Here is a 15,610-nt window from a genome sequence, read left to right on the forward strand (position 1 = left end):
TGCTATTTAATTTAATTGTCATGGATGATACACAGACAACCCAACAGCAAACAGAGGAAAACAATGGGCCACGTGGGACACAGGGGCAAGGCAAAGTAACAGAAACCTAAAGCCTAAGAATATAACACAAGAAGAAAACAATAAAGAGAACCAAAAACATACATAAGAATAATCAATGAATATAAATGAACAAACACAAAACACTGGGTCACAGACTCAGTACCATGACAGTTAAATGTACATAATAAATACTTTAAATCAGATGACAATGTAGCTGACACTGTGTTTATTAGTGTGTGGTCAACCACAAATCTTCATACTGTCATCCATAGATGAGGTCTTTATACAAATGATGAAAGATAATGAAAGAAACTGTTTAATTGATATGAAATGATTGAATTATATGGAATATTATGGCTTTGTCTGCCAGTGTTTTTCTGTAAACTACTTTGAACTACTGGCAGTCAGTGAAGTCACTGAAAGGCAAGATTCTATGTTGTGTTGCCGTAGTTTCCAGAGTTTACTTATAAAGCTCACTTACAGAATTCAGTTAGAAAAGTCAAGCATTTGAAAGGTGCACATTTGAAGAAGTATTAACTCAATATTAACTCATTACGGTTTACATTTTCGATTTTAAAGGGTCTCCGAAATTACAATGAAAAAGGAAACAAGAAAAATTACCACTCCGGCCGATAAGAAAGATTCAGGAGATCAAGGTAAGTAAAATAATAAAATAAGAACCTGGTAAAATCCAAATCCTAGAAATGTTGACACTGTGTGAATCATTTTTGAAGCAATTGAATCATATGTTTGATTGAAAATAGCTTTAATACAAGATGTCTAATCAAAGGAAGGTTACCGGTCTTTTGGTAAAATAATGTAATAAGTTTATTCTTGGACTCAACAGTAAAAACAGACCAACAAGTGTCATCAAGATCTAAGACTTAGTAAACCTAGTATCAATTCGCACTGGTCAGTTTTTTTAATCCCAAGAATAAACTTGTGATCATTTAAGCAAAAGCAATTTCAAATTCTTTGCCATCAAACTGCTTCCAGTCCTGATGTCGGGGACTCTTTTTCACCACTGTGTTGTTGTCGTCGTTTATAGATTGTAAGAGCAGGACTGCTAAAAGAAAGGCCAGTCCTGAAAAGAAGACCCCAATAAAAAGGAGGAGGGTCGCTGAGCAGGCTGGTCCTTCCACCAGCTCAGATGTGGTCAAAGGAGTGAAGCGCAAGGTTGTGCAAGATGAAGAGGGCACAACAAAGAAAGCAAAGAAGGCTAAACTTCTCGACCATACGAGCGGTGACAAGGAGCAAGCATCCTCCTCGTTGGACTCTGGTAAAGGTAGGCTAATTAGTTGAATAAGGGGGTAGATTAAGTGTGGTTGCTAGGTTTAAGATATTGGTGTTTAGTGTTTGTGTCTATCATCCAGTGAGCTGATGTGCTTTTGGTGTTTTCCACATCTCCAGACTTGAACAACAAACAGGAGTGCACAAAAAATGGCAAAAGAAAGGCCACGGGAGACAACAGAGAGTCACCCAAGAAAAAAAAAAGGAATGTGGACCAGGGCAAAAAATCAGTGGCAGACCAAAAACGTAAGTAGCAAGCAGCTTGGGTTTTATATTCAGGGGAAGGGCAGAAGGAACATTTAGGCTACAGAGGAGAGTAATTTGTGTCACAGCTGTAATAAAACAAGATTTGCTGTTTTGTCTGTTCAGGTGAATTCCAAGCCAGATATGTGGAGGAGCACCAGCTCGGAGAAGGAGGCTGCGGAGCAGTGTTTTCTGGCTACCGGATAGAAGATCGTTTTCCAGTAAGTGTTCAGATGATGGTAGTAAGACAGGCAGTAACGCAGATAATGGATAATATCGTAAACTGAGACGTCTGCTGTGTTTCCACCTTTCATTATGTCATACTGAGGAAATGCTCACCAATGCTCTGTGTCTTCTAGGTTGCCATCAAACACATTCCCAAAAATAAAGTCTACTGCAAAGTGGCGGTAAGCGTCCAACACTTGAATTAGTTTTACATTACTGGATTGAATGCGGCGTTCCTCATCATCCACTTTGTTGTAATATTTCAGGATGAAAATGGGAAGATGCTCTCGGTGGAAGTGGCCATTATGCTTAAACTTGCAGGTGAAGCAGAAGGGTCAGTGGGAATATCAGCACCTGTGTCCTTGCTGGAGTGGTTCGACTTTGGCAAAGAGCTGATCCTGGTGCTGGAGAGACCTGTCCCTGCTGTGGACCTGCAAAAATACAAAGCAGAAAATGGAAGAGCTTTACCAGAGGACAAGGCCAAGGTAGGTTGACTGGGAGAGCCTTAGACTGTACAGCATTCAATCAAGGCAGAAAAGCATTCACTCATTATTGTGTTTTTCATCTTTTCCAGGTCATTCTGAAGCAACTAGTTGATGCTGTAAAGGAACTTGAGGAGAAACACATCTTTCATCGGGACATCAAGGGACAAAACATTCTGATTGAGACCGGCTCAGATGTGCCTCGAGTTCGCATCATTGACTTTGGACTGAGCTGCTTTGTTAAACAGCGATCTCTGTATCGCATCTTCTATGGTAACATATTCTGCTCCTGCTTTTCACAGATGTAACAATTTGTGTCTTTTGTTTTAGAAGAAATTGCAATTGTGTCTGTTTGTTAGGCACTCCTCTTCACATCCCTCCCGAGTGGTACATTAGGAGCTGCTACAGGTGTGGACCCACCACGGTGTGGCAAATGGGAGTGGTGTTGTATGAAGCGCTTCATGCACGATACTTTAGTACCGCGAGGTTCCTCACAAAGCAACTGAGCATCAAAAAGCGTCTGTCCACAGGTAAGAAAACTTCACACTTCCACATTCACTGATGCCTTGGATCACTAGAACTATCATCTTCATCTTTTTGATCTTTTCTTTCTTTCAAGAATGCCGGAATTTCTTGGACGCATGTTTAGCTATAGTCCCGGAGAAGCGCCCAACACTGGAGGAGCTCCAGCTTCACCCCTGGCTAAGATAACACACACAAACACACAATTCACACCTTATCATGTAAGTGTGATACATTGTAGTAACTTCCTTTCTTTTTTCTGTTGGACAGGAATAGATAGAGTGGGTCAATCTTAAAAAATAAATAAATAAAAATTTAGCTTTTTTGGAGTTCCTGTAACCCCCCCAGCCATCCCAGGAAAGGGGATCTCTCTTTGAATGGGCTTTCCCGAGGTTTCTTCCCATCGATCTGGCCCCCTGGGGAGTTTTTCCTCGTCTTCATAGAGAGCTTGGGCTGGGTCAGGAGCTCCATCAAAACTGTCTTTATTTGATGACATTAAAGTCATCAAATAAAGATGTGTTTTACTTAAAGTAAAATTTGATCAAAATAAAACTTGTTTAATTCATCTTTGCTGAAGATTCTCCTTCATTACTATTTTGTTTTGTTTTTTTTTTACCCATGGTGCATTTTGACAAATAAGAAAACTGAATCAGGTTAAAGTGTGCACAAAGACAGTCACACTGCAAATGATCTGAAGACTTGCATCTGTTGCTCTAACCCCCAACTAGTTTAGACAGATTTCCTGGTTCTACCAGAGGTTTTTTCCTTCAAGAAGGGAGTTTTTCCTTCCCACTGTTGCTGAGTGTTTGCTCATAGTGGGTTGTAAAAGCATAAAAGTTAATAAGAGGCATTCATAGCAGAGTTATCACAGAGGGAACTATATAGCTTAAATGTACAATTTCTACAGGACGAATTATAACTTCATTATGTATAAAAGCTCCTGTGGATAATTACTCCTATTTGTAACTTTACACAAGAGAAAGTTTGCTGTCACACTATTTATAACAGGTTGGGTTTTGTCCTCTGAGTTGAGCCTTTGGTTGCAGTTTATTGAAGAGTTTCCTCTAAAGTAGCTGTTGATAAAGATTTAAGGTCCTGTTTATATACAGAAATATGCTTTAGTTCATGTTTTTTTACATGTCTGCCTCAGTGGATCAGTAGAAGATCTGGCACAGGAAACTAGATGATGAAAAAAGGTTACGAATACACATATATATCTATATAGATACAGATATACTCATGGTGGGTTCACGCCCTCGGCCCACGCCCCTCTGAGGAGGAAACACCTGGGCCTCATCAGTGCAGCCAGCATTTAAGCCAGGGAGTGGCTTCTACTCATCGCTGGATCGTTGTGTGTGACTCGCGTCAGTGCAGCCCGGCTCTCAGCAAGTTCTCATTTGCTTCCCTGTGCAAAACCTCTAACGTGTGTTTCCTTCTGTACATAGATCCCCTGGACCCGACTCTGCATTCCCCGAGCGGATTCCCTTTTTGTGTGAGTGTTTGGAGAGAGAGTCAGAAGAGGAGCAAGTGTCTTTTCCCTACCTGGATTTCCCCGGAGCCTTTTCCCTGTCACCGCTTTGTATATAGCACTATCCCCTGCACTGTTTGTATATACACCTGGTGGAACTGTAATAAATACTGACTGTGCCTCTGAGTCCTGCATGTGAGTCCTCAAGCGAACCGTGACACCCACACAGATGAGAGCTTAGCAGTGAAGCTCTCTCTTAAAATTTGAGTTATAAAGTCAGAAGTTATCACTGACAGAGATCCATGTTCTTTTAACATAAGAAAGAATATTTGCTGAAATTGACATTAATCCAAGCCCTTAAAACGCCATTTTGGATTAAGCATTTCCTTTTAGAAAAGTCTTCAATGAGCAGGAAGCTCCAGTACTGAAAAAAGAAGCCAACATCAACTGCTAAACGTGCTAAAAGTAAGTAAGTCCCTGTAGACTCCTATGATCAAAACACATACAGTATAAAAGTTATAGGTTACAGATCTGAAAAGTAAAACAAATGTCAAAGTGCAAAAAGACTTATGGTCCCATAGAAGTCTATTCCATTTGCCTGGAATTAGGTGAACACCTTTGTGACAAATTTAATGGCTCAGTCATTTGTTTCATGTCATATTTAATAAAAGACTGACATGGTGGCATGTTGAATTGTCCATTTTGCACATATTTGGTCATTCTAAGCGTCAGAAGGGGAAAGATCATTCTGGGAATGCCTACTGGCGAAGGATGTGTGACTGACAAGTCCAGTGTGTGAAGTTTAACTACAGTCTAAGGAGCGTGGAAAGAAAAGCATCTGGACTTCTTTAAGTTTCTTGAAGATGTTTCACCTCTCATCTGAGAAGCTTCTTCAGTTCAGAATTTCTTCAGAGAACTGAAGAAGCTTCTTGAATGAGAGGTGAAACGCTCTTCAAGAAGCTTAAAGAAGTCCAGATGCTTTTCTTTCCAAGCTCCTTAGACTACGATGACCTGAACGACTGAGAACCTTAACAGACAGTTCTTCCCTTCATTCATCATGCCTGATTTCAAAACACCAAGATGGCAGTCGTGAAAACACTCATCTTGAGTCTTCATGGGACTACGGTGAGATCAGTTATGCCTCTTATGATGCTGTCCCAGACTTCAAAGCAGTATAAAACATGTTTGCATCCTGTAACAACTCCCACTTCCCTCATTACCTTCTGTGTATTTATAGTTTTGTATGACTTCTTATGTTCCTGTTAATAAAGACCTGCCTTTGAGTTCATTCCCGTGTGTCTAGAGCCGTGCATTTGGGTCCTCTCTTGCCTTCACACAGCCGCCGCACGACAGAACGACGCAACCACGAAATGGACCCAGCAGGCTCCGCCCGTGAGGGAGATATTCTCCGTGTACAGAGTCTGGTGCAACGAATAACCCGCGCCTCGGACTCACGGACAATTTCCGTCGGACTTAACGCCATAAAGGCAATAATCGAGGGAAACCCTTTCCTTCACCAGCTCACCTGCTATGAGGGCTTTATTGACGAACTGAGCCGAGCCAAGGAGGCATTACAAGCTCGTGAGCTGGCAGACAGTGTCTGTTCCCGGGATTCCACACCACACCACAGCGACTGCAGACGGAGATCTCCGCCAGTCAGCCGCCGCAGCAGCAGCGAACTAAGCTCGCCGCGACGGCATCGCAGCAGCAGACGGGGCTCTCGGTATCGCAACAGCGGCTGCTAAAACGAGAGGGTTTTTTGGCGCTGCTGCCGCGGAGCCCTTCTCCATCCCCTCTCAGCTCTGACCGTCGCTCTCCCGCTGCTTTCCTAGCAGCGATGAGGTCGGATGATGAAGAGGAGACCGTCACCCCCGCATCATCACCGGTTTCCCCCGTCACCTCCGTTCCCTCATCAAGGAGGAGACGCCGTCGCCGGTCCTCTCCTCAGCCGGATTCCGGGACTACTGAGCAGCCGGCTGGGGTGAGTGACAAAGACACTCTTTCTGTTCACTCTGAGGCTAGTTCTCACTACTCTGAATGCAGGAATGCAAACTCTGTGACTCTTGCCGTAGGCTCTAAAGGCTCACGATCTGTAAATGTTGAATCCGAACCCGAACTTCTTATGAACCGTTGTACTGCCCGGAGGGTCAACTCAGAGACCGTTTCTCCTACGTTTGGACTCATATTTGAGAAAGATTATCCTTCGCTAGTGTTTCCTAGGTCTGAAAACTTGAAGTCAGCATTTCCTGAGTTAGAGACACCTGCTTCTGTGCCCTTTACCTGTGTGTCTGCTGAGAATGATTGTTTTGCAGTTAAGCTCACCACTGGGGCTTTAAAACCTGCCTCCTTAGATGTTAAAGCAGTAAAATCCAAGACTGTAAATGTTCCTGTGATAGCTCGACCCCAGCTCGTTACTTCTGAGCCATCACCCCAGGGGAAAGTCCATTCTGACGTATTTACTGATTCGAATGTTCTTGAGTCAGGGGGCTCTACACCCACCACTGTTTTCCCTAGGTTTACTGCTTCCAGCGAGCCGGAGGTAAAAGACTTTGTTTCATCTGCCTCTCCGGTGCACAGACCTATGTTTACATCGGCTATTAACCCCTCCTCTGTCAGTATAAGCATGGTTAGCTCCGAAGAAAGAAGCTCTAAGACTGTTGGTGCATCAGCTGATCACATTTCTCTAGAGTCTGTAAACACTGAAGGTGGTGCATTAGTGCCTGTAAGCTACAGCTTTAGCACACTTAACGCTATGAAGTCAGAGCGCTGTTCCTCATCCGCTCACTCAGGGCAGGGAATTGATCTCTTGCAGACTGTTCTTTCTAGGCCCGCCTCCCAGGCCCCTTGCGTTCTAGGGATAGCTGCGGCCCAGCACTCCCCTGCACCTATCTCAGTTCCCCAGGTGAGGGGGGCTGGCGCCCAGCTGGTCCCTGTTCCGGTTTCCGGGTCGACTGAGGCTCTGCTGGTCCCTGCACCCGTATCAGCTCCTCGGGTGGGGACAGCAGCCGCCCAGTCCCTGCCGAAATCTGTGCCAACCACTGAGGTGAGGCCCGCCAGGACCCAGCCGATCTCTGCACCTGTACCTGCTCCTCAGGTGGGAGCGACTGGTGTCCAGCAGGTGCCTGCACCTTTCATCCGCATTGTAGGCTCAGGGGACCCGACACCACCACCTGTCCAACATTCGCTCCCACAACCATCATTACACTCAGCTGCACAGGATGCTCCTCAGTCAGTCAGTCAGCCTTCTCCTCAGTGTACAGTCCAGCCTTCTCCCCAACCGCCATTACTACCACTAGTTCAGTTTGCTACCCAGTCTCCCTCAGTTCAATCTGTAGCTCTGCCTCCTGTGTCCCCGCTGGCTCTGTCTCCTGTGTCCCCCGCACCTCAGTCAGCTACCCCACCACAAGCTCAATTTTCACCTCTACCATCACTTCAGTCATCAGTTCAGTCTGCCACTCAGTCGCCCGTAGCTCCATCATCCACACCATCACCCGCTTCTCTTCCACCACAACCATCACGACACTCAGCCATTCAGGCTGCTGCTCAGTCAGTCATTCAACCTGTAGTCCTGTCATTAATGCACTCCTTAGCTGAACCATTAGCACAGTCACCGTTAACTCAGTCATCCACTCCACCGCCCACTCCACTGTCACCACAACCATTACTACAGCCATCAGTTTGGTCCCCTGTAGCAGTTTGGTCTTCTGGTCAGCTTAACATTCAGCCAGGGGTCCCGATACCCTCTGGCGCTACATCAGCTCCGGCTGGAAGCTCGGATGAGCCCATCCAGCACTCCGCGGCTTCCACGCTGCCACCTGCCTTGTCCGCTGGGGGTTCTGGAGAGCCCAGCCAGCCCTTCCTCGTCTCCGCTGGAGGGTTCGAGGGGCCCGGCCTCCGGTCCCGCTCTGTAGCCGCCGCCTTCCACACGGCCGGCCTCCGGATCTGTTCTGCCGCCGTTGCCGTCCGCAAGGGCTGTCTGGAGTCAGCCCTTGAGGGGGGGTATTGTCATGGTCCTGGGTCATTTTGACCCAGTGTTCTCAGTTTTCCTGTGGTTTTGTATTTTGTTCCTTATGTCCATTGGATTGTTTGGTTTGGTAGTTGGATTCCCCCTGTGTCCATGCTTTTATTGTGGTGTTTGTTCTGGTACCGTGTTCCCGTCCGTTGTGTTCTGTGTTCTCCTCATCCCCTCGTATTCATCCTTGTTCTCTGCCTCTCTCTCTGTGCTCATCTCTGTGTACTGTGTTGTGTTTAAGGTCCACATCTTGGTGTCAGTATTTTCAGTTTCGTGTCCTCCCTGCTCGGTCATGAGTAATTGTCTTCAGCTGTGTTCCCCGTGTGTTCCCACTTCCCTCATTACCTTCTGTGTATTTATGTCAGAGTGTCCCTTTGTTCTGTGTTGCGTCATCCTTCTAGGTTGTGTGCATTTCCCGTGTCTTCCCAGCGCCTCAGCTTTAGTTTCTCCCAGTATAGTTTTGTATGACTTCTTATGTTCCTGTTAATAAAGACCTGCCTTTGAGTTCATTCCCGTGTGTCTAGAGCCGTGCAATTGGGTCCTCTCTTGCCTTCACACAGCCGCCGCATGACAGTTAATACTTCTCATGGATATCTCAGATCTCCATCACAAATAAAATAATAAAGGGCCATAATAAGAGTTAGAAATCCATTGTTACCGCTCAAGCTCCAGTCTGGCCCTCTCCTCCTCCAGCCGAGCCTGGATCTCCATATTAAGGGCAACTTCCAGCTGCTGCTGTGTCAGCTCCAGCTCCCTGATCCTCTTCTTCTGTTGTTCAGCCTCCTTTTCCTTCACCTGCATCTCAGCCTGCATGCTGTCTTTTATCTATGCACACACACACAGCTACATAAACAGATGCACCAACAGAGCGGTATAAACTGACCTATTCCTGAATCACCTTTTCCTGGACTGTCATAACCATTTTTCCCAAATCATTAAAGATGTGAATTTTATAATGACAGTCAACATTTTGCTGCAGTTCTCAAAGATCAAAGTCAAGGAGAAAAGACTCTGTACATAATTGGTGTCAAGTGGAAAACTTTTTTTTTACCATCTCAGCCTCTTTCAGCTGTCTTTCCAGTTCCATCTGCACCTCCCTCTGCTTCCTCCGCTCTCTCTCCTCTGCCTCCCTTCGGCGAGTTTCCAGTTCCCGAGCATGCTGTGAAACAGATGAAAGAGCCATTGTTTGGTTTGTGTTTTCACCTCTATCCAGCAGGTGACACTAGGCCATCAGCTTCGAGGTTCAACGTATTGTGCTTTCAGCGGTGCTCTTCTTGATAACTTGGTTGAAGTAAGTGGGTATTTGAGTTCATGTTGCTTTCCTTACAGCTGTAAGTAATCTGCTCATTCCGCTTTTGATCTTTGGCACCAACAAGTGATTTTTTTCCCAGAGAAGTGCTGCTCACAGGAGATTTCCTCTATTTCAGACCATTTTCTATAAACCGGTTAGATGGTTGTACAGTTTCTGAAATACTCAGACAAGCCTGTCCGACACAAACAACAATGCATGTTCAAAGTCATTTAAATCCCATTTGACCTTCAGCAGGTCATCTTATTAATGTATACATGCCTAAATGCACTGAGCTGCTGCCATGTGATAGGCTGATTAGGTATTTGACCTAATGAGCAGCTCAACAGGTGTATCTAACAAAAATGTGGCCAGTGAGTGTACATGGTACTTTTTAAATGGACAAAATGAACTGCACTGGCAGCTGCCCAGTGCCACTATGACTTAGTTAAATAATCACTACCATGGATAGTTTGGTGCATGATGTAATTAAATAAATATTACAAAAAAAGATTCTTATAGCCCTCACTTACCTTGATAATGTTTTCAATCTCTAAGTCCTGTTTGTCTTTCTCTTTTTCTGTCTTCTCTGTCTCATGGATAGTCGAGTCATCAGATTGGCTGCCCCTGCTGCTGCAGCTGCTGCGGGCGCTCCGGCTGCGTTCCCGCTGACTGTTTTCCCGCTGGATCCGTCTCTTCAGTTTGAGTTCATGGTGAAGGGAAGACTTTCCCTCACTCTGAAGACGGAGGGCAGTTTGAATGGCTGAATACCAGATGTAAAATCTTGGGTATACTTTCCATTTAACTTTCCGAGTCAGACTGAATAGGATGGGTTATCTTTTAAAAATGAGGACTGGTGTAGCTTTACAGAGTAATTGAATACATGTTTCGGAAAATATGTTAATCCCTTTTGGATAAAGTGGCTGACTGACCTCCACCTGCCGGAGCACCTCTCTGAGAGGTTCAGTAGCCGATGCCATCAGCTCAGTATGGAACGCACCACTGACTGGGAGAGTTTTGGTCCGCATGAACTTTAGGCGCCGAGAGTTTTCCTGGAGGAAATCCAGAGCCTGAGAAGTCAAAGAAGACAGCAGAAATGACAAGAGCAGCTCTAACAACTTTTTTGATGGTTGAGAGAAAAGACAGAAAAGAGAACACAATAGATTCACGGTATATTAAAGCAGCAAGAATATATGAATGCATTACCTGCTGGTGCCCTGCAATAACCCTGCCATCTGGAAAAAGCTAGTGGTGTCTTGATAAACTGAGCAGATATTTGAGGTTTACACAGCTACATTCTCGCCTGAAAATATGTTAAACGTTTATTTTGTGACCCAGAAAGAATAATAAGAGTAATATTAAAACTAACTAGCTGCCGCCATTGTTGGAAACTGAGCTAGGCCGCGCTATGAATTCTGGGACACCGCTTCTTCTTCTTCTTCGGGGTTTAACGGCAGCTGGCATCCTTGTATATGCAGTGCTGCCATCTTCTGTTTCAGTCCGTTATTACACTCTTAAATCCTACTACTTATTCCTGCGTCTTTTGTGATCTTACAAAGCTTCAAACGCCGCCTCGACTATTAAATCAGTCGTCGACGATTTTGATAGTCGACGTAATCGTGACTAGTCGACTAATCGTGGCAGCCCTACTGCAGACAGGCATAATTATACTGAGCCTGAGGTCTACCAGTGACTGACAGCATCCCACTGGGAACCAGTTCTGAGGCCTTCTGCATAGTCTCCGCTCGCACCTTCACTGCATACAAAGCTAGAAGATGCATAAGGAGTAAATACAGAATATTAACCAAAGTTGTGATTAAAACACCTTTTACAAGTGCACAAAAAACCCCAAAAAAGAAATCTTTCTACCTTCTGCAAAGTTCATCGCCCCAGAAAAGACAAGAGCAGCAAATTCTCCGACACTGAAACCTGCAGCAGCGACACACATCTCAATGGCCTGTGTACAGCAGGAAACAAGTAAAAAAAAAATAAAAAAAATAAAAATGTAACAGCCTCCCGATTATGACCGATATATCATTTATGTCACTGATACATCCGTAACTGAAATTAACTCAGAACAATTTGTTTATTTTTTTAAATGGTCATTCAGAATCAGAAGATTATTTACGGTGATGTTTTTGGTGGGAGTGAAACAACAATCTACTGATAAAAACAATAAAAACAAGATGTGATAATAAGAAATAACCACTGTTGGAAGCCTTATTTACTCTACCGCCTTAATCAGGTGCAGTAATTAAAGTTGAAATGAGAAACTTTGCATTTGAAAGATGCTCTTCTACTGGGCACTCAAGCATCATTCATCCACACCCTCATACATAATGTGCGCACATTTTAAATATAAATTAATATTACTGTAGCAGTATTTTTTAAAAATGAAAAAAAAAAGATAAACTGGCCACATTTAAGAAGGCAGGACCTGCAGTTATTGTCCTTTTTCCAGACATTTATCTGGCACTTACTTTGGGGTTTTCTTGGTTGAGTCTCTCCACAGCAGCCAGGGAGGTGACAAACACCGCCGGCTGACAGTGAACCGTTTTCTGCAGCTCGTCCTCGGGGCCCTCCAGACACAGAGACAGCAGGTCGTAACCCAGGATCTTCTGGGCTACGGTGAACATTTCTTTAACGTTGGGGTATTTTAAAAGTCCTCTGCCCATGCCCACAAACTGGCTGCCCTGACCGGGGAAGAGGAGCACGGAGCAGCCGCTGGGGTCTATTTTGGGTCTCCGCTGAGGCGCCGCGGCTGGCTCGCTGTTCGGGGGAGAAGCGGGAACTTCAGCCGGAGAAGGGTAATCTCCAGCCGTGGAACCGGGCTTGTTGGTGGACAGCGTCCTGCTCAGAGAGACCAGCGACCTGACCTTCCCTCTGGAAGATGCTGCCATCCTGACTGCCACTGATGCCAACATGAGCTGTTCCTCATCCAACGACGTGTCTGCGGATGAAATAAGACGCACAGCCCGCCCGGACAAACTGTAATCACCGAAAGAGGCAACTTTGCTTGAACTCAACTCTGACATCTGCTCGGCATGACACCTCACAGGGAGACGAAAAGAATATTCAGAATACAATTGACAAATGCAAAAAAAACCTCTAAACCATTGACTACAGAGAGATTTAACGTTGTTCGGCAGGATAATGTTGACCAAGGTTGAATCTTTGTCCAGTTTGATCTATCCAGCTTATTCCCTAGCCATCCCACCAAGAATTATAAAAGACATAAATAAGGCGAATTTTAATTTCATATGGAAAAATAAACATCATTATATTAGTAACAGGGACTTGATAAAAGATTATGAAGAGGGGGGTTTAAAAGCAATCGATTTTGAAATAATGAATGGCATTTTAAAGATTAATTGGCTACGATCTTTCTTGAAAAATGATAATGAGATGTGGTTCTTGATGCCATCTCTTATTTTCAACAAAGTTGGGGGGATCCTTTTAGTATGTGATTTTGACATTTCTAAACTACCCATAAAACTTTCCAAATTTCATCAACAAGTTTTGTTAAATTGTAAATTAATGTTTAAACATAACTTTAGTCCCCACAATGTTCCATTGTGGAATAATAGGGTGATATTGAATCGGGGGAAATCTATGTTTGTGGACGAATGGATGACAAAACAAATTTGGTCTGTGACACATATAATGGATGAAAATGGAGATATACTTGAATTAAACAGGCTTAATGAGAAATATGACATGAGTTGCTCGTTCGAGCTCTATAAAAAGGTTTCACAGAATATCCCAACAGTCCTTGTAAATACAATAAAGAACAATTTTTCAAATATACAGACTACAAATTTACATAAAGTTAAACTAGATGGTCTTGACTTGGTTAATGGAAAATGCAATAATCCATTTTTGAGGAGGTATTTGGTTAACACCTTATATCCAGGTAGGACAAAATTCTCCCTGTTCCATAAATCTCTTAAGCTAATAAATAAGCCCCAAGCAATCAAATTGCATAGATTTTTAGAAGAGTTTGATTTTTCTTAGCCCCTTATTTAAGTTATGTGTCTTGTTTATGGAACCTCACTTTTAGAGATTTTATGATCCCCCCTGTCTTCTTTATTTCTGTTCCTTGTTTTTCATTCTTTTTTTTATTGTTATTTATTTTTGTATTGGTTATTCATCTTTTTATATTATTATTATGTAGATGTGTGAATATGGATGTGTATGTATGCATGTGTATATGCATATATACAGTGGGGCAAAAAAGTATTTAGTCAGCCACCGATTGTGCAAGTTCCCCCACTTAAAATGATGACAGAGGTCAGTAATTTGCACCAGAGGTACACTTCAACTGTGAGAGACAGAATGTGAAAAAAAAATCCATGAATTCACATGGTAGGATTTGTAAAGAATTTATTCGTAAATTAGGGTGGAAAATAAGTATTTGGTCACCTCAAACAAGGAAAATCTCTCGCTCTCACAGACCTGTAACGTCTTCTGTAAGAAGCTTTTCTGTCCCCCACTCGTTACCTGTATGAATGGCACCTGTTTGAACTCATCATCTGTATAAAAGACACCTGTCCACAGCCTCAAACAGTCAGACTCCAAACTCCGCCATGGCCAAGACCAAAGAGCTTTCGAAGGACACCAGGAAAAGTATTGTAGACCTGCACCAGACTGGGAAGAGTGAATCTACAATAGGCAAGCAGCTTGGTGTGAAAAAAATCAACTGTGGGATCAATCATCAGAAAATGGAAGACATACAAGACCACTGATAATCTCCCTCGATCTGGGGCTCCACGCAAGATCTCATCCCGTGGGGTCAAAATGATCATGAGAACGGTGAGCAAAGATCCCAGAACCACACGGGGGGACCTGGTGAATGACCTGCAGAGAGCTGGGACCAAAGTAACAAAGGTCACCATCAGCAACACACTACAACGGCAGGGAATCAAATCCCGCAGTGCCAGACGTGTTCCGCTGCTGAAGCCAGTGCATGTCCAGGCCCGTCTGAAGTTTGCCAGAGAGCACATGGATGATACAGCAGAGGATTGGGAGAATGTCATGTGGTCAGATGAAACCAAAGTAGAACTTTTTGGTATAAACTCAACTCGTCGTGTTTGGAGGAAGAAGAATACTGAGTTGCATCCCAAGAACACCATACCTACTGTGAAGCATGGGGGTGGAAACATCATGCTATGGGGCTGTTTTTCTGCCAAGGGGACAGGACGACTGATCCGTGTTAAGGACAGAATGAATGGGGCCATGTATCGTGAGATTTTGAGCCAAAACCTCCTTCCATCAGTGAGAACTTTGAAGATGAAACGAGGCTGGGTCTTCCAACATGACAATGATCCAAAACACACCGCCCGGGCAACAAAGGAGTGGCTCCGTAAGAAGCATTTGAAAGTCCTGGAGTGGCCTAGCCAGTCTCCAGACCTCAACCCCATAGAAAATCTGTGGCGGGAGTTGAAAGTCCGTGTTGCTCGGCGACAGCCCCAAAACATCACTGCTCTCGAGAAGATCTGCATGGAGGAATGGGCCAAAATACCAGCTACTGTGTGTGCAAACCTGGTAAAGACCTATAGTAAACGTTTGACCTCTGTTATTGCCAACAAAGGTTATGTTACAAAGTATTGAGTTGTATTTTTGTTATTGACCAAATACTTATTTTCCACCCTGATTTACGAATAAATTCTTTACAAATCCTACCATGTGGATTCATGGATTTTTTTTTCACATTCTGTCTCTCACAGTTGAAGTGTACCTCTGGTGCAAATTACTGACCTCTGTCATCATTTTAGGTGGGGGAACTTGCACAATCGGTGGCTGACTAAATACTTTTTTGCCTCACTGTATGTATATATATGTATGTGTATGTGTATATGTGTGTGTGTGTGTGTGTGTGTGTGTGTGTGTGTGTGTGTGTGTGTGTGTGTGTGTGTGTGTATGTTTACTTTCAGTTATTGTCGATTTCATTGTGGTGTACAGGAGATGTGATTCTGTTCTGATTGATTTAATATGTCGCTTGTCTCTTTGAGATTGTCATT

General features: G+C 43.9%; 1 protein-coding gene and 1 pseudogene across 2 annotated transcripts; one reads left to right on the forward strand and one right to left on the reverse strand.

Annotated features, from left to right (window-relative positions):
- Nucleotides 1-655: 655 nt before the first annotated feature.
- LOC308399813 (serine/threonine-protein kinase pim-2-like) lies at nucleotides 656-3,011 on the forward strand (the record flags this gene model as incomplete). Its single annotated transcript, XM_080887242.1, has 8 exons — nucleotides 656-716; nucleotides 1,109-1,345; nucleotides 1,720-1,814; nucleotides 1,953-2,000; nucleotides 2,085-2,303; nucleotides 2,393-2,573; nucleotides 2,660-2,830; nucleotides 2,920-3,011. 8 exons carry the CDS (start codon nucleotides 656-658, stop codon nucleotides 3,009-3,011), a joined length of 1,104 nt encoding a protein of 367 aa, XP_080743368.1.
- A 4,999-nt stretch (nucleotides 3,012-8,010) lies between these two features.
- On the reverse strand, nucleotides 8,011-12,588 carry LOC308399814 (annotated as a pseudogene). Its single transcript has 9 exons — nucleotides 12,071-12,588; nucleotides 11,460-11,547; nucleotides 11,188-11,358; nucleotides 10,797-10,835; nucleotides 10,474-10,660; nucleotides 10,124-10,353; nucleotides 9,354-9,461; nucleotides 8,961-9,127; nucleotides 8,011-8,278 (listed from the first exon to the last, which is right to left on the reverse strand). The product of its transcript is annotated as an uncharacterized misc_RNA (transcript).
- Nucleotides 12,589-15,610: the final 3,022 nt, after the last annotated feature.

This window comes from Rhamphochromis sp. 'chilingali' (genome assembly GCF_963969265.1).
Source record: "Rhamphochromis sp. 'chilingali' genome assembly, chromosome: 7".
NCBI classification, from domain to species: Eukaryota; Metazoa; Chordata; class Actinopteri; order Cichliformes; family Cichlidae; genus Rhamphochromis; species Rhamphochromis sp. 'chilingali'.